This window comes from Urtica dioica, chromosome 7, assembly GCF_054948205.1.
Source record: "Urtica dioica subsp. dioica isolate 48M chromosome 7, U.dioica_male_clone48M_v1_H2, whole genome shotgun sequence".
In the NCBI taxonomy this organism is placed as follows: Eukaryota; Viridiplantae; Streptophyta; class Magnoliopsida; order Rosales; family Urticaceae; genus Urtica; species Urtica dioica.
This window is the reverse complement of record NC_142762.1, coordinates 46,617,068-46,635,421: the sequence shown is the minus strand read 5'-3', so window position 1 is coordinate 46,635,421 and position 18,354 is coordinate 46,617,068. Positions and strand designations below refer to the sequence as shown.

The 18,354-nt window shown below is 34.0% G+C and overlaps 1 protein-coding gene across 2 annotated transcripts; it reads right to left on the bottom strand.

The window, feature by feature from the left end:
* Positions 1 to 2,102: 2,102 nt before the first annotated feature.
* Positions 2,103 to 6,454, bottom strand: LOC149392251 (wall-associated receptor kinase-like 14). Of its 2 annotated transcripts, XR_016300156.1 has the most exons (4): positions 5,555 to 6,453; positions 4,104 to 4,178; positions 2,711 to 3,999; positions 2,103 to 2,621 (listed from the first exon to the last, which is right to left on the bottom strand). XR_016300156.1 is itself a non-coding variant. In XM_089619658.1 (3 exons), the coding sequence occupies exons 1-3, from the start codon at positions 6,330 to 6,332 to the stop codon at positions 2,816 to 2,818; spliced, it is 2,037 nt and encodes a 678-aa protein (XP_089475784.1). In that variant the 5' UTR covers positions 6,333 to 6,454; the 3' UTR covers positions 2,103 to 2,815. The 2 variants fall into 2 exon arrangements, 1 of the variants encoding a protein (XP_089475784.1); XM_089619658.1 differs by having other exon boundaries at positions 2,103 to 3,999; positions 5,555 to 6,454.
* Positions 6,455 to 18,354: the final 11,900 nt, after the last annotated feature.

The following is an 18,354-nucleotide window of genomic DNA, read 5'->3' as shown; positions in this document are numbered from 1 at the left end:
TATGAGAAAAAAAAAACTATATGAGATGTGTGTGACGAGTTGTGGTTAAAAAAAATGTTGTAAACAAAATCCAAAATTGAAATTCAAATGGGTTATTCAAGTGCCACATCGTATGTTTGGCTATTTTTCTTAAAATTTTCAAACGTCGACTATATCTCAAACATTAAGTTTATAATGATTTAATTAGTTACAAATTTCTTTATTTATTGACCCTTGAGTATGCTGTTAAAATAAACTATTAAAAAATTCGACGAGGATACAAAAGTCATAGCACATTAGTGGAGTAGATCTCAGCCTCAACTTCAACCACCTTTCCACCACATTTTTGCAGCATCGCAAACCACAAAAGAGTCTTCCATGAATTATTTATAAATAAAAGTGGAGGGACGAAGATTTTTTAAAGCACTATAGTAATGTAATAATGATCGATAAATTTTATTTCCTGGACTTAAAAAATGAAAAATATCAAGACAAGACTTTATAGTTATAAAATACCTAAAATCGATTTTTTTTAATCTAAATTCAAACAAAAGTATTGTTTTAATCATTATTCCATCTTAAATCATCATATTTAATCGAAAATCATCTTAAATCTTCGAATTTAATCATAAATCATCGTATTTCATTGTAAACTGCTATGAATTTCACAAATTTCAGCTTAAATCATTGTATTTCATCGAAAAAATCTCAAATTCAAAACAATAACTTTTTCAAAACCGATCCAAATCAATTCAAATAATCTAATAATCACTCTAAACATGATTAAAACTATTTTACAACAATTCAAACAAGAAATAAAGATGAAAATCTCACATTTTTGGTAATTTTGAGCACCGAAATCATAAATCCGAAAAAAAATATAATTTTGAGTGGAAATGAGGGAGAGATTGAAAGATAGAAAAATGAGCTGAAATAGTGTTTTTTTATCCGATTTTGAGTCAAATATCCAATTTTAAATATTTTACAACAATAAAAGATGCCTTTTGATATTTCTCCACTTTTTTATGTTCACAAAATGGAATTTCTCTAATGATTCTTGTTGTAATTAAAAGATAAATTGCAGTAATGCAAATGTGGCACTCACATTTATTCTATTAATTTCTTATCAGTCTGTTTAACATAAGATGTAATGTATTATAATAACCAACCTCTAACATAAGATGTATGTGCGTGTATACTGTAAGTATAATATTTAAAATAGATTTTTGACCAAAAAAAGAACAAAAATACCGTTTCAAGACATTTAAACTTAATTTTAAAAAAATTATATTAAACTCTATCATTAAAAAATATTAAACTTCATCCTAATATATCGTACTTTATCGTAATTTATTGAAATTAATTAAAGGTAAATAGAGTAAATATCAACTCTTTTTAGCAATAACGACTACAAAAAAATCGTTGTTGCATTTTATTCAAATAAATTTTTGAAAAAAGATAAATTACGATGAACTTTGAATATCATCGTAATTCATCTTATTTTATCATTTTTTCGAAATTTATTTGAATAAAAAGCAACAACGAATCTTTTTGTAGTCTGTGTTCCAAAAAAGAGTCGATGTTTGCTCTATTTACCTTAGTTTTGATTAATTTTAATAAATTAAAAAATATTATGCTAATATATTATGAATTTAATATTTTTCAATGATAGAGTAAAAAAATCAAATGTCTTGAAAGGGTATTTTTGTCCGTTTTTTGGTCAAAAGTTCATTTTTTGATATTTTGCAAGTAAGAGATTCATTCTTGATGTTTTTCAAATTATTAGGTCTACATTTAACTTTTTATATTTTATACATTTTCTTCTGGCAACAAATATGAGGAATTTCATAGATTAAGTGTGATATTGTAAGTAATTCAATTTCTAAAAAGAATTTATCATGCATAAAAAATATGTCTCTTGATAAAAAATAAAAATAAAAACATTTGTTTGGACAATTAGTACACCGATTAACTATAGAGAAAAATGATCGTGCTAATGACTTGTTATAAAAAAAAATATATAAAAATCGGATAAACAATTGAAACTACGAATAATAATAATTATAGACAAGAAATTTAGAGAGAGAGCTATAATAGAGAAAATAGAAAATGAGAGGAAAGTGTAAAGTAAAATTTTACTTTCCGATGGATTTTACTTCTTATATAAGACGTGTATTTATTGGAAAAATGAGGACAATAAAGTTAAGATAAATAATGGGTACATCACCAATAATAAAAAAGAAAAGAATTGTAGAGTAGCTATTTACAAATCTTGTTGAGTTCTAATTAGCAAACGATTATCTATAACATATATAAATATATTACAAATAAAAAAAACCTCATATAACTGCGACTTGATAGTTGATATGCATGCGCACAAGTCATTGTAGCTGCAACTTGTCGCGGCTGATTCCTAACGACGACGAGGCTTCAGCCGCGACTGAACTCAACAATTGTTGTAGTGGCAACAAAATCAGCATCTGTGATCACTTTCGACGCAGGAAATTTTCCGAACTAGGATAAATCCTTTAGATTGATTTCTTTCATCGTGTTTAAAGTTTGGTGTTCAAGTTTCTTGCGCTTCAAGAAACTTTTTCTCGAGGTTCAAACATCTTCCATGTACGTAACATAACATTCCCTTTCTACAAAACAAAAGCAAAGAGATTAAAAAAATTGCAAACTCACTATACGTGTGTGTTGACATGTATGTATGGTGGATGAGAAAACAGACTTAGTCAGAGTTCTTGCACAGATCTAGCCGGGCCAAACCTCACTTCATGTTTACGTCTGTTCTAACAGTTATCTATCAGAAATATACATAAACGTGACGTGTCCTTCACAAAGTATTGGGCGACAAAGACGTGGCTCGTTGGGCCGGCCGAAATCCTCGCGCAGAGCTCGGAGGTCTATCGCTGACGTTGGAGGAGGAAGAGGAAGAAGAGCAGGGCTCGGAGGACGACGAGGAAGTATTGATGATGATCGTCTCCTCCGACCCGCCCCGCCACGACGACCTTCCCTTCCTCAGCTGCTCGAGCTCCGCCGCCACCTCAGCCATCCCCGGCCTGGCGTCCCTGTCGTACGCCAGGCACCGGAACGCCAGCTCAGCCACCTTGTGCACCGACGCCATCGTCCACGCGTCGGCCGCGCGGTCCAGCCACGGGTCGACTATCTCCTCCACGCGACCCTTCCCGATTCGGTCCGCCGCCAGGCTGGCGAGGTTGACCTCGTTCTGGGGCCGCGAGAAGTCAACGGCCTTCATCCCGGTGATGATCTCGACCAATACCACCCCGAAGCTGTACACGTCGCTCTTGTCCGACAAGTGGAAGTTCTGGTGGTACTGCGGGTCAAGGTACCCCGGCGTGCCCTGCGGCGCCGTGGACACGTGGGAGCTCTCGGAGATCCCGAGCCTCGAGAGCCCGAAATCCGCCACCTTGGATCGGAAGCTGTGGTCCAAAAGGATGTTGCTCGACTTGACGTCTCGGTGGTAGATCAGAGCCGAGTGAAGGTGAGCGATCGCGTGAGCGGTTTCCGTGGCGACGGTTAAGCGGACGAGCCACGGGATTCCGTGGCCTCGCTCTCGCTGCAAGTGCTGGCAGAGAGTGCCGTTGGGCATGAACTCGTAGACGAGGATTTGCTCGCCGAAGTCGATTGAGCAGCCGAGGAGGCGGATCAGGTTCGGGTGGCTAACGGAGGAGATGAGTCTGATCTCGTTCACGACCTGCTCGATGCTGTCGGCGTCGCGGTGGCGGATCCGCTTTATGGCCACCCACTGGTCGCCGGAGTTGAGCTTTCCGGCGTAGACCGTCCCGTAGGCGCCGGTGCCGAGACGGTACTTGTCGGAGAACCCGTTCGTGGCTCTCTCGATGTCCTTGTAAGGGTAGATCGGCACGTTCAGATTTCCGGTGGCTTCCGAGAGCCGGCGTCTCGTGAGTCGCCGCGCTTTTTGTTTCGCTCGCCGTCGGCAAAAACAGCACGTGACTGTGCACAGTGTCATGGTTAACGAGACTCCCACTGCAATGGCTGAGAGTTTAAACTCGTCAACCTTGGGAAAATTCAATTTTTTTTTTTTTGGAAAATAGATCAACTAGTGAATAATTAGCACGGTAATTAATTAATTGATTTACCTCCGACTAATGTGACGACTCTTTCACCTCCGCATTTGCCGGACAGAAATCTCACTGCGCTGCACTTTGAATGTGCTGTTTTGTTTACATCATAAACGACGACGATGACATGCATTATTAGATATTTAATTAACAATAAAATAAGAAAAGAATATTTCATGCATGGTGAATATTTAGTCTCTCTGTGTTGTCACTTATTGTAAAATTGTGACATGCCATTAAGTTGTGTTTTTCGTACGTTTGCCGTTTTCTTTCTTTTTTATATCAATGTTTTAGAGACTGTGTAAAACACATACACTGTTTTTAAGTTTGACTACAAAAAACAGGAATGATGCTTTTTCTAAGCTAATGGAATAAACAAAGAATAATCTAGTTGACTCTTCATGAAATGTGAATATATATTACCGGTATCCGATGGATTGGAATTCAATTTCATTTAATTTTTCTTCTTGTTATTTTCTTTATATCGTATTAAGTTTTCAACGTTTGACAAAATTGCTTCATCATGATTACGTCACCATCCATCTTATACTTCTACATCTCTAACCGCTACAAAGAATTGATCAACAAAATAGCATTATCAGCGGACCACTATAACACCTTTTTTTGTGTGCACTATATAATATATATGCCCCACAATAAGTACGACAGAAAGAGGTGGTTGTGATCAGAAGCGTGCCAAATAAAAAGCATTGTCAAATTAAAAGCTTAACTATCATTTTGAACGTAACTAAACGACCACTTGGGTTAAAAAAAAAATGATTAGTTTTGACTAAAAGGCAAACAGTCGTTATAGATGTTCAAGAAGAACAATGGTCTCAATTTGTTGGTACGACAAATGTTTTGCTAGAGTGGGACTCACACGGAATTTTTTTTCTTCTCCTTTAACCTGAGAATCAATCGATGAGATATCCATATTGTTTGATAGCAATCATTTGAGTGTGAACCCAAAACGAAACTCGCTTGGCCTCACGAAAAAGTACTCATGAATTACACCGAAAGTCAATTTCTCTGAAACTTATGCTAAATCATTCATGATATATACACCACAGAAACTCAGGCGAAAAACCGGAATATATCACTTTTTATTTTAGCAATTATTTTTAATTAAAATCCCATGAATTTCGTACGTGTAAAGCAATATCAAGTTAAAGAGAGAAGAAAAAAAAAACACGCATTCAATGAATTACTCTCTTTTTCTTCAGCCTAATACTAAACAATGCATATGCGATACGATACACACCGTACGTGTCAAGCTAATTAATTAGACATTATTACGTGGCATCACACCTCAAAATCTGAAATTATGAAAATAGTAGCTTCTGAAAAACAATTAGTAAATAAAGTTAGTTCGACAATTCCAAATAAAGAAGAAAATAAATAAATGTCTTTCATTTTCCTTAAAATTTTGGTAGGTAAGAGTGGAGACGTGGAGTAAATAATAAACTAACCTTTCCGGCAACCAAAACCCGCCTGAAAACCGTCTCCAACAAAACCCTTCTTGCAATGACATCTATACCCTTTCCGTACTCCGACCCCTCTCGGCGGCACCACTGTGGTGCAGTTAGCGTCGTCGGAGCAGCGGCAATCTCCGTCCATCCACCAGCCGAGCTCCGCCATCTCCACCGCCAGCGAGATCGGCGCCACCGATCCGTCCGCCGAGATCGAGGACAGCAAGAACCCGCACTTCCGCCGGAGAAGCCGCCGCCGGTCGATGAAGGCGGTGGTGTTGCTCTCCGTGTAACAGCTGATGCTGCTCTTGTCGCCGCACCCCTGCGACGAGAATCGCGTCTCGACAAGGATCGACGGAATCTCGCACGGCGGTCCGGCGTCGCTGCAGTTCTCCAGCAGCACGGCGTTGCGCGACGTCGGAGCGTAGTTCTTGCCGAAGAGCCGATCCACGGCGTCGCCCATCGGACGGTCGCATTTCGTCCGGAGGTTGATTCGGATTCCGTCGGAGGTCACGGACTCCACCGGGAACCTCCTGAGACTGGCCTTTCCCTCGGCGGCGTCGCAGGACAGAGGGATTTCGCACGTGTCGGAGAATCCGAAGGGGTATTGTACGGTCACGCTCGGTCCGTGCTTGGGACCGCATGTTCTGTGGCACGTGTGCGGTGAGAGTGAAGAGTTCTTGGTGATGTGAGCTTTGATGTTCCATGGGAGTGTGGCGATGAGTAGTGGTATTGATAGGAAGAGCAACAGAGTTGGGTTTGTTTTGAGTTTGATCATGGAATACCTCTTTCTAGAGAGAGAGCGAGAGAGAAAGGTTGTTAGGTTTGTGTTGGCGTATATTATTGACGAGGTTTCTATTATTTGTGGTTTTAGTGGGAGGAGTATAAAAGGTTAAAGTGGTGACAAAGTGTACTTTGTTTGTTGAGTAATACTTTCGTCACAAATTTGATAACTCCAATTCAATTTTGGGTTATTTAATTTCGTTGTTGGGGCTAATGCTTAATTAAAGATGTTTTATGTATCACGGAATAAAGTCAAACCAAGTGCATTAAAGTCAAGCCGGTAAGGCATTATAAAGTTAGGGCTTCTCTAATTGGAAGAATGCGGTTGGCTATGCAGACGAGGATTTATTATTGCACCTGCATGTATTAATTTTGCTCATACTGACCAGCGCTCTGGATAATACGGATTGAAGATTAAAAATTGTTTTTTCTTCTTATTCTTCAAATCAACAATCAAAATATAATATAAAATAGTAATATAAATATATATCTTATGTCCAACCATTGATGGCCATTAATGGCCTTTGATCTCATTTATTTTCACATGGACATGTAATTATGTTGCTGAGATGGGTGAAGTATTTCTGTGTAAATAGAAGGTACACTAGAAGTCAACTTATTATATATATATATATATATATATATATATATATATATATATATATATCTTATTAATATCAATGTATATATCTATCTTATTAATATCAATGTATATCACATGTATCTCTCTTTCACTAACAAGTAACAATTATCAATAACAATTGGATGTATTCACGGTAGTTGTGAATATGGATCCGCTAGTTTCTCTTTTTCTATAAAGGTGGGGCTTCATTTTCTTTTTTAAAATCTGTTTTCTTATGCTCTCTTTGAAGTTTGTAGCTACGGAACGAATTTTCCGTGACCAATCAGTTGGATATTTCCAGATACGTACATTACGTTTTCTGAAAATATAGGCTGTTATAATCATTGATCCGTCAACTTGCGGTTACTTAATTGCTATGCATTAGAAATCCATAGTCCGGCATAGTTAGAAATGTTAATTCCTGCTTATTTTTCAGTTTGTTCTTAACGTGGGTTTCACACTCGTGTAAACTCATATTTGAATATATGGTTGTATAAAGAAACTATAATAAGTGCGAACGGTCTTTGTTGTTCGATGAATTCACTTCACAGGATCTTGTTTCGTACGTCTACAATTTGGGTCCGTAGGAAAGAGAGCGAAGTCAAGTAACGGCTAATACAATAGCATGCGCGATTAATCAAACAAAAAGTCCTGATGTTGTTTTGTCTCCTCAGGTAACATAAAGAATATCTTTCAATTGTGACAATTGTAACACATGTGTAACTAAGCTTAGTGTGTATAAATATCACATATCTCCCTTTTTCGTCTTATTGCATATAGAAAACTCTTAATTCATTTCCTTAACGCGATCTGTGACATGTTGCAACCCATGCACCGCGTTCTTCTCGAATTAGTTTATAATTTGTATATATTCTTGGAGAAGTACGGCTTTGACGTATTAATGACTTATTTTGTGACACAATTTAGAGTGGTTTGTGATTATTGAAACGGGCAAGTTAAATCATGATATTCTTATTTCTCGTCGTTTGAAGTATAAAATCGGTTTTTTTATTTGATTAAAATAAGCTAATAAATGAGAAATTAATATTTAAAGAGAGTTTGTGTAACATATACATAAATGTGCAAAGAAATTGAAAATCAAAGTCGTACAGAAGTATTTATAGTGACGTCCTCTTCTTCACCTTCTTTAAAAAAAAAAAAAAAAAAAATTATCTTTGTGCGTAACTCTAGTACTAACACATGTTTGGTTTATCGGTGTCAAACTACTAATGCTCTGCTATACTCGTACGCTGTTGTAGTCTATTTTGTTCTTCAATTAAAACACATGTAGGAGAACAATTAAGCAAAGAAATCCAGCTTCGACGTATCCTTTTTTGTTATTCATTTAATATCGTTCTGTAATTTTATTCCACTGTTTATTATTTATTGTTGCCTGTCTCAAATTTTCCTGCTAAGTGCTGACTATAGTTTATCCAACACATATAGATACATGTAATCAATTAAAGTTTAAACTAGCAATCATGTCTACGCAGTTGATTAACTTTTTCTATTAACAACTTGGGTGGAAATATTGGATAACAAGAAGGGAAGACTTGTGCGATGGGAAACGAATTTAAATGCGAAGGAAGTTCTTATGTAGTCGGTAACGTAATGATATTAGATTGACGAACTGAGCAAACACTTAACAAATGATGTCAAAGCTGGTTATTTTTGACCAAATTGTCTATTGAGTCGTTCTTCATCATATTCGTCTACATTGCATATGTATAGCTCACGTAGTGTCTAAAACTTGGCTAGTATGAATGATATATATATCGATCCATCATATAAAAAAATGTAAAAATTAGCCAAATTTTTAAAGGCATATTGTTGTTGTTTTTTTTTTTTTTTTAATTTTTTTTTTCAAATAGTCTGGACAAATGGTTGCCAGGCGGTTATATAATTTTTCCGAATGTTCGTGGAAATTTGCATAAATGAACTTTTGCAAAAATTAAAATCCTAATTAAATCTCAGCCGCCATCGGATCAAGCTGGTCACCTTTATGAGTAGATGAAAAAAAAAGATCAATAATAAACCTACTTAAAAAACAAACACACATGTTTAGAGACGAGTCATCGCATTTGTCGGATGATCCAGCATGCAACCCTTACAAATTTTCATCTCTCTTATCTTTTTTAATGTGTAAATATGAACTCATATAGGTTTTTGTTTTTCTGTTTTTTTAATTCTAGCAAGACAAAGTAATCAATTAGATTTTAAAAAGGGTTACAATATGGCTAAAAGTGATTATTGTTGGATTTTACTCCTAAATTAATGCAATGTTTTTTTTTATGTATTCCAATCCTACCGGTGATTGATTTAACCATGTTTAGTGCTCTTCTTTTAATGATTTTGTTGTCTTATGGAGACCCTAAATCATTGGTAAGAGTACAAAAAGACCTTACAAAATTATCGTATGAAAAAATCATGATAAAAAATGTTAAGAAGACTTATATATCATCATTTTATTTATTTTTTAAATTGTAAATAGAATTACATAGTTAATTAATAATGACACCAGCTCTCGAGTCAGGGTCGGGTTAAATGAAGGTCTAAAATGTAAAGAAATTTGTCCCAAAAAAAAATCATGTAAACAAAATTCATAAATATATTTTAATCCTAGACCTGATAAATTAATTTATAAATTTGTTTTGGGACTAAAAAATTCTTGAGTTGGACTTGCATCGAGTCATATATTCGTTATTTTTGCGACGCATGTACACTTGCATCATTGAAAAAACTTGAAAATATAGTTGATCAATTTTGATAAATTCTGTTACCACGAGGATTATAAGTTCCTAAAGATTTATCGATCTGTTTCCTTCATTAAAATGAAAATGAAAATTATTCTGGATAGGAATTCAATTTTGAACCAGCTTCGACTTGTTAAATCTATAGTTTTGAGAAATATAATGCTGAAAATCGGCACTCCTAGCAATGATTTATCATCATCAGTTTTTTCCTGTGACTTCTCTAACACACCAAAGTGACCAAAGCAAAGGGCACTTCGAGAGATTTAAATTAGTGAAGAAAACAAAAATTATATGCTGAAAAGACCAGCGTGGTCCACCACGACTTGGCCTTTTTTTTCTCTCATTTTAATGTTAAATTACTCCATAATCCACATTTTTTTGACACGAAATTCTTGAATCGGTTAAAGTTGCATGATCAGTAACTGGTGGTAGAGAGCATCTTTACTTTGAGTATCTTTACTGTTTTCTTTAATATATAAAATAAAGTAGTGATTCTTTCTCAAAGAAACAGTAAAGAGATGTTTAGTTGCAAGACCATTTTTATGGGATTTGATAGGCTGAAAAGCAAGCATGCTATATATGAATAACCAAAAGATTATTCGTATCCTGATACTCTTAAAGATATTTTCGTTAGTTACGGCACTAATTACAATATAATAGTAATGTAGTTATTTTTTAGCGAGTTGCTTTAAACGAAATTCGTACGCTTTAGTTTTGTGGAAAATGTTGATTGAATGTGCTTTACTTTATCCAAAGAAGAAAAATTAAGAGTGCGTCTTCAAATTTCTCTTGGTCTGTCTACTTTCACAATCACAAATTAGTAGCATACAAGCACAAATTTCTCTAAATTTCTCAATGATCACGAAGTTTTAGTTTTTTTGATATCATGTTTGAATACAATTGACAAAAACATTGTCATGTCCGTGTATCTTTCTTTTTTGAAAAAAAAATATAAAAAGAAAAAGGAACACTAGAACTGGGCTCAAGTACAAGTCCAATGAGGAAACAGTAGTGTTTGGGAATTGGGCCCATGTCAACTGTTGCAAAAAGCTCACAAACTCCAAACAACATAAACACATGATTTAATATTAATATATGGGATATATTTTGCATACTTTTTTTTTTTTTTTTACAAGTATCTTGCATTAGTTATGCTTCGACATTATGATTTTATTTACATGCAAAAGTTATATAGTAAATATACTTATAAGACAAAATCCGAGCAAAATATATATATATATATATATATATATATATATAAGACAAAAAAGAAAAGAAAAGGAGAGAGAGTCGTGGATGGTTTACCTTAAAACTGGCATATGTGGTACGAGTACACAACAAACTAATTAAACATAGAAGACAAGAACATCATTGTAGTTTGGTTGACACGAGGTACGAACGGTACGAGGATTGTTTGAGTGGCTAATTTAGAGAGCAGTAAAAGGATCATCAACCCATTTCTTGGGTGGGACCGACCCTGGTTTTGGCTGAGAAGGAAGTCTTATGAAGTCTCGCACAGTTGACTTGAACCTGTTGACCAACTTGCGGTTCCTTATCCGCCGCAGAACCTCTTCCTTTCCCATGCCCTGCGAAGAGTTAGCTGCTTTCAGGTACACGTGTCTCGTCACGGCGTCGTTTCGCTGAGGACCAGTTTCCGAGTATTGCGGTTCTTCTTCCTCCAATTCCTCCTCTGTATGAGCCACCGAGTGATTGTTTTCGACGGGCTCATCAGATTTTCTGGGAAGTCCCAACGAAGACATGGCTGGTGTTTGTGTGAGAGAGAGACTGCGCTTCAACGGCTTATGTATGTATGTATGTATGTATGTACTATGTAGTGCTGTAAAAAGTAGGCTTGAGTTTTGTGTCGTGACTCGTGAGTGATAATTGTTAGGGTATTTATAGAGAGGGAGAGAGAGAAACGAGAGGATATGATCTGGAAATCTGGATTAGGGCGGTGGAAGAGCGTATTTAAGGATGTGTTGGAGAGTGTGAGAATCTGGTGCTTTCTCTCTGACAACGTCGGTCATTTCAGAGTTTTTTTTAATCTAAATAATTTATGGGCTTGTGAGAAACTGGAATGGATCAATTGTAGTTCTTGGGCTAAAATACAGATAGCCCAAGAGAGATTTTGCCAGGCATGTGCTTTTGTATTCCTTTATAATTTAGCTTATTTTCAAACTTTATTCTTCAAATATTTCAATAAATATATTTATTTCATAAACTATATTCATCGTATATTCCTTTTTATTTAAAAATTTATCTGAATTTCTTGAAACTATTTAAACTTTTAATTAATATTTTTCCTACTTATAATTACTTTATAATAAGGGAAAAATCATTAGAAAATTAATAAAAAAATAAGATATAAAGAAAGGTTTTAGAATACAAGATATTATTAGTATTACCTATCTTCAAATAAAGCATTTGTGTAAGTAACTCTCAATTTTTAATTTACAACCAAATATTGATCAGTCTAGTGCCTACATTTACATTAACAAATTGTGATTCAAAAGACATGAAATTGATTAGTCTAGTACCTATCTTCTTAATTACGTTGAGTAATTTTAATCACATATTCATATCTTTCTTAATTATTATTTTGATCCCATGGGTAGTTTGATCAAACGAATCATATTTTTCTAATATTTGCTAATAGAACAGGATCAAATTTCATATTTTCTTACGCAAATTTCTCCAACAATTTTCAAACTTCTCAATAATTGTGATTCTGTCAATCAAATGAACAAAGAATTCAAAACTGAATTCCGCTATAAATTTTTTATTGACACCCAGCCTAAGGTTTATTAATGTATATGTTGTTAGGTTAGCTATTGAGACTTGAGAGTGTAGTGTAACGAAAAAAGAAAAAAAAAAAAAGATCAATCATTCACTTGCTTGACTTCTAGTGCTGAAACAAAAAAGAATCTTAATATATATATATATATATATATATGTATATATATATATATATATATAATATATATATACGCTTCAGGTTTCTCACTTATATTATAAGAAAATATTGATTGCCCAAAAAAAAAAAAAAATTGATCGTTTGGGTTCTATTGCAGACAACAAACATATAAGTTCCAAAGAATTAGTTGAGGTGTAATAATACGTATATAAATAAATAAAAAAAACCCATGTTTTGAAGATCAGAACCACCCTTGAAAACAATGTTCCTAGATCAGGCTAGTCCACTGAAATGTCATTTTTATTGATTTCCCAAGCGTCTCAAGCACCTACCAGCCAAGTACCTATTTTTTTTTATAGTTCAGTATTTAAAGTGTACTCTCAATTATATGTTTCAACTACCAGCATTATATTCCTTCCCAACATTTATAAGATCTTACTATATATATATATATATATATATATATATATATATATATATTAATTTTCAATATTATCCCATATGTTATTATTAAATGCATACACTATTCAGTACTAACTCTATTTTTTTTATACAGAGAAATAGTACTGATCATATAACTCGGTATATACGTGTTTTTACGATATTAATGTTAGGATAGAGATGTCATGAGGAAAAAAAAGAAAACAACAATGAATTAAGAAGAAGCTGATAGTAATCTTATTATTTGTAGATGTCTATATGTGTTATTAAGAAAAAGTTGATATCGTAATATTATTAATTTTAGCAACAAAGAATTAGCTATATGTGCCTTTTGTTTGTAGCTCTTATAAGGTAATATTGACTAACATGCGACGATTGTGTACGTAAAGCTTGTAATTCTTTCTACTGCAATAGACTGATAATTTCATCCACGTTTTAGCTATGTCAAATCACTTTATGCTATTTACTAAATAAACAAGTTCTTCTCGAGTTAATTCTTAATAATTCATTGTTTTTTCCTCACGTACGAATTACTCAATCACATGCAATGTTTTGCCCGTCAACTATTCGGTAAACGCAATTGAATTATTGTGCTACCATTTCCATACAATGATACATGATATTATAAACAAACAAATAATGCAATCTGTAAAGTTTAAAGAGTATTTTATGATATATAAAGATGGTTAGATATAATAATGTAATTCAACACCTGGAAGATGACAAACCAATATATGTTTTTATTGACGTACGAAATAATATTTAGTCAATGGAAAGAACTATTTCTAAGAAATTCTTGCATCACTTGTGCAAGTCCAGTACTTGGCTTTTTTTTTTTTTTTTATTTTTTTTTTTTTTTATACTTGCTTGTTATGAACTTTAGTTTTTTTCAACGCGTGGCGGAGATTCATTGGTTCGTTAAACAGTCTCCCACAATGTGGTGCGCTCTAAAATCATTCCAAAGGCTTTTTATGAAGAAGTGGACAACGTGGCAATTAGACGGTTAGCCTAGGGACGTGTGAGACATGTGTCGAGTTTCTGTATCAATGACTTGTGGCGGAATCTATTTGGGTTTCAGGCAAAGTAATCAAGTGACTTTTCGTTTTTGCAAAAACGAGTAATCTCTCTTTTCGCAAAATCAAATCAAACCCTTGGATAATTAAAACAGCTAAATCTTTCCCGCGTAAAATGTGTATTTATATAGTATGAATCAGTGAGTTAAGATTTCCGAGGTTATTATATATATATGTATATATATTTCGTGTGATGACGTACTATGATAGATATACAACGTTACGTTTGAGACAATAACTAAGCTTTCAATAAGAGAATATACAAATCTTGTGTTTTGTATGGTAATTCTGTGATCACAGTAGTCCCCATAATTCGAGGGATTGTGGCAATCTACATCAGTTTTGTTTTTTTGCCATTCGCCTATATATACATGCTTAACCAACGGTAAAGAAGAATTATTTGGATTCCTAAGTTAGTCTCGTCTTTTATACGGGTTAAAAATATTATGTGTGTTTATTTTCGGTACACGTCTTTTTCTCATTGTGTGAGTCGTGGGTAGTGAGCGACATATATAGGCAGGGACGAAGCCATAGATCTAGGTTAGGGGGGGCTAATTTGTAAGAAAAAATTTCAGATGAGGCTGATTTGTAAATTTTGAGAGTAAAAAAATATAAAAATAAAATAAAAATGGGCAAAAAATACAAAAAAAAAAATTGAGGGGGACTATAGCCCCCTCTCACTTCCATGTGGCTTCGTGCCTGTATATAGGTGGCTGATTTCAATTCAAAGGGTTTCAAATCATCCAGAATAAGAACAGGCATTACGTTATTTAAAAATATATATAAACCCTTCCTTATCGGAAATGATAAAAAAAAAAAATTATCTTTCCTTTTCTTATTTTGTTTTGATGCCACATCCGCTCAATTTCATGTTACAATTGTAAGGCAAATGTAGATACCCTAATGTTTAGGGCAAAAAGGCTGTGACGTTAGAGGCCTATAATTCATAGCCAGCTTTCCATAATATCTACGGCTGCCCTTTCTATTCAATCCACAACCTGCAAAATATTATTTTGATCCGAGTTACTTGTTTTTTTTAACTTGTTCTTTCACAATTCAGCACTACCGTCATACTCATTGTCGTTTTCCGTTATCTGTTGGGATGATAACTACGAGCCTAAATGTACTATAAAGTTACTTTTATTATACTTTGTCATGAGATACTATATAGTGCGTGTCATGTGATCAGGAGTGCATCGGCTATACGGTCAGTGATAAGTTTCCTTTAAGAGCCAATTACTCTGTCTTCAAAAAACAAAAAAAAAACAAAAAAAATTACTCTGTCTTCCAAAAATGGACATATGCATATATAAAAAGAGAAATTTGATCATATGCATCATAATATCTCAGAAATATTTTACATACACAGTGCTATATATTAATATTAGAAAACTACATTTTTTTTTCTTATTGGAACAAAAATACCCATCTCGCTAAAAAAAAATTTCTCATTATTTCTCTGCTTATATTCTCTCCTCAAAACTCACCCTTGAAGTTCATCGCACCGCCGCAGTCTAATAAAATCCAACAAAATCCCCTGGAGTCGATTTTTTCATGTGTTTTTCCAAGTTCTTATGTGCATTGAATTCTATTTTTTTTTATCATGTTTTTCGATGATATGTTGTATAGTTTTGGAGAAAACTTAAGGGGCAATGTAATAATATCTAGCGATTTCCAACTTTTAAATTACAAACTAGTCACTATTTAAATAATTATTGATTATTAGACATGTTATTATTTTCTAGCGAATAAATACTGACTTATCCCTCTATTTAATTTCTGCCAACTGACATATTCGTATTTAAAATAAAAAAAGAATGGCATTACCTACTAACGTTATTAAATGGCAACCGATCACATAAGTTTTTTTAAAAAATTCAGAACGTCATAGTCATTCAACACACAAAAAAACGCAGAAAAATTTATTATCGAAGGATTATTAACGACAATTTACGATTATTATAGATTATTAATTATTATTAAAGATAATTATAGGGCCACATCGAGCAACTTCGCCTGGGCCTATCTCGTCTTTGCCGTGCAATCTGAAGTCGCGCAAATCTGTGCACCTATGTCGCCGCTCATTGGGACGGTGCTCGCCGGCACAAAACGAGGTTCATCCTACAAAGATCATGGCGAGACTTTGCTCTGAGCCAAACAGGACCCGCGCTACACTTCTTTCCAGCGCTCTCCTTTATGAAGCTACGAGCCCGAATATGCAAAAACAACCACTCAAAACCCTCTGGCGGTCTTCACTGTGCTCGCATTCTCGACGCTCGATGACGTCTTGCCAACCGCTTTCTCAATGCGCGATACTTCCCGAGGACAAACACCACCGTGTTCGCCAGCCGACGAAGAAGCTCCGCCAAAGAGAGATCTCAGCTCTGCAATTTAGAAAATAGACGTGATCGATGGAGATATATGAGAGAGAGAGAGAGAGAATGTGCTACAATTAAGAAAAAAAAATTGAATTGAATTAATTAACTCTAGCACAATTATTGTGGATCTGATTTGAATTAGATTTATTTAATTAATTTTAGCACAAATAAAGAAGGGAAAATATCAACAGTATCCCATGTGTTTAATCGAAATACACAATTTATATCTTCAGTTTTCAGAAATATCATACATATTCATTCAGTTTAATATAATTGACATAGATCTCCCTTACAAATATGTTCTATTACAAATATCACCATTTTCGTTTATTTTTTTACAAAAATAAAAATTGAACTGCCCAAAATATCATTAATGAAATAATTTTTTATTTTCTATTCTATATACAAAAAACATTAAATTAAAAAATTTCTTTATAAAAAGTTAAAGGATTTTTTTTATAAAGAGAGATTTTGATTTTTTTAATAAAATAGTAAATAAATATTTATTATATTAAGGGTATTTTGGGGAATTCAAATTAGTTTTTTTTGTAAAAAATAAACGAAAATGCTGATCTTTGTAACATAACATTTTTTAAGGCAGATATGCAACCACAATGGTTGATGATGGTTTGTAATGAGTTGAGATTATTTGAAAAGTCGTCTAAAATTTTTTGCAACATGCGTAGAAACCATAATTGGAAACACGAAAATAAGACACGAGAGATAAGAAAAAGCATGAAAAAAAAACATAATAGATACAAATTAAATAAATCAATATAAAAAAAAATGGTCTGTCTTTTATGTTATATATGTAGTGCCACGGACTTCACAAGAGTTAGATGGTGTATGATGAGCTTCAATGGTGGGTTCGGACTCTGGAGATTATATATAACATAAAATAAGAGAAAAGAAGGAATGAACTTGTGGAAATATACATTTTTTTCAACATAAAGGAATATGTACATGCAATTTTGATAATATCTTATGTGTAAAAAAAAATGTTTAAGGGTATAAATGACCTAATTTCTGTATAAATAGCATAGATTATATTTTTATTTTTATTTTATATTATTATTATAAAATATACACTATATATGTCTTTGAATATATATCGTTCATGTCCATTCACCTATGTAGCAACATAACTTTAAATTTTCTTGGCCTTTAGCTAGTGCTAGCTAAAGTTTGTGCTGTACAATAATGCAAGGTTCCCCTTTAACCTGGATAATCCAATAAGGTCAATTTATTTACCATAAACACTTATTTTGTGGAAAGAAACATTTTTTTAGTAACTGCCGTGAAGCTCTGCCTCTGAGATAATGTACTCTTCTTTCCCATGTTTGGCAAATAGCCAAGTATCATGGTATCTCCACAATTTTGCTATAGTGTGTCACATGTGTCCTATATAATTATTTCTCAAATATTCGGAGAACGTAGTTGTGTTGAACTTTGAAGGACAATTATTAATCCACTAAACCGAGTCCCGTGTTTTCCGCGATGAAATGACTCTTGACTCTCTATGATATCTAGCTAACTGCAAAGTGTAGCTGTTAATTTTGGTGTTTGTTCTCTATTATAGCTCATGAAAACCCTTGGGCCTTATCATCATCGTCAACTAGTAGAAATACGATACACAAATACTGAGTATTTAGTCCATTTACAATCCTAGAACTTAATTTAGTACTCTTATCTTAACACATACCCATATTTTCGTTTGCGGCAAAAGAGGATACAAGGACAAAGTAAGAAAGCCAAAATCATTAAACAAAGCAGCACAATGACCCCACCAACTGCCGAATCGTAATTTACGATTATCATCCTAACACGTGTCACAAT

Bases quoted from the DNA above. Each gene is read 5' to 3' on its own strand.
- LOC149392251 (XM_089619658.1), bottom strand. From the start codon at position 6,332: ATGATCAAACTCAAAACAAACCCAACTCTGTTGCTCTTCCTATCAATA. The intron at 4,179-5,554 runs GTTAGTTTATTA...TAAACAAAACAG, and splicing joins GGGTTTTGGTTGCCGGAAAG to CACATTCAAAGTGCAGCGCA. The intron at 4,000-4,103 runs GTAAATCAATTA...TTAAACTCTCAG, and splicing joins AGTCGTCACATTAGTCGGAG to CCATTGCAGTGGGAGTCTCG.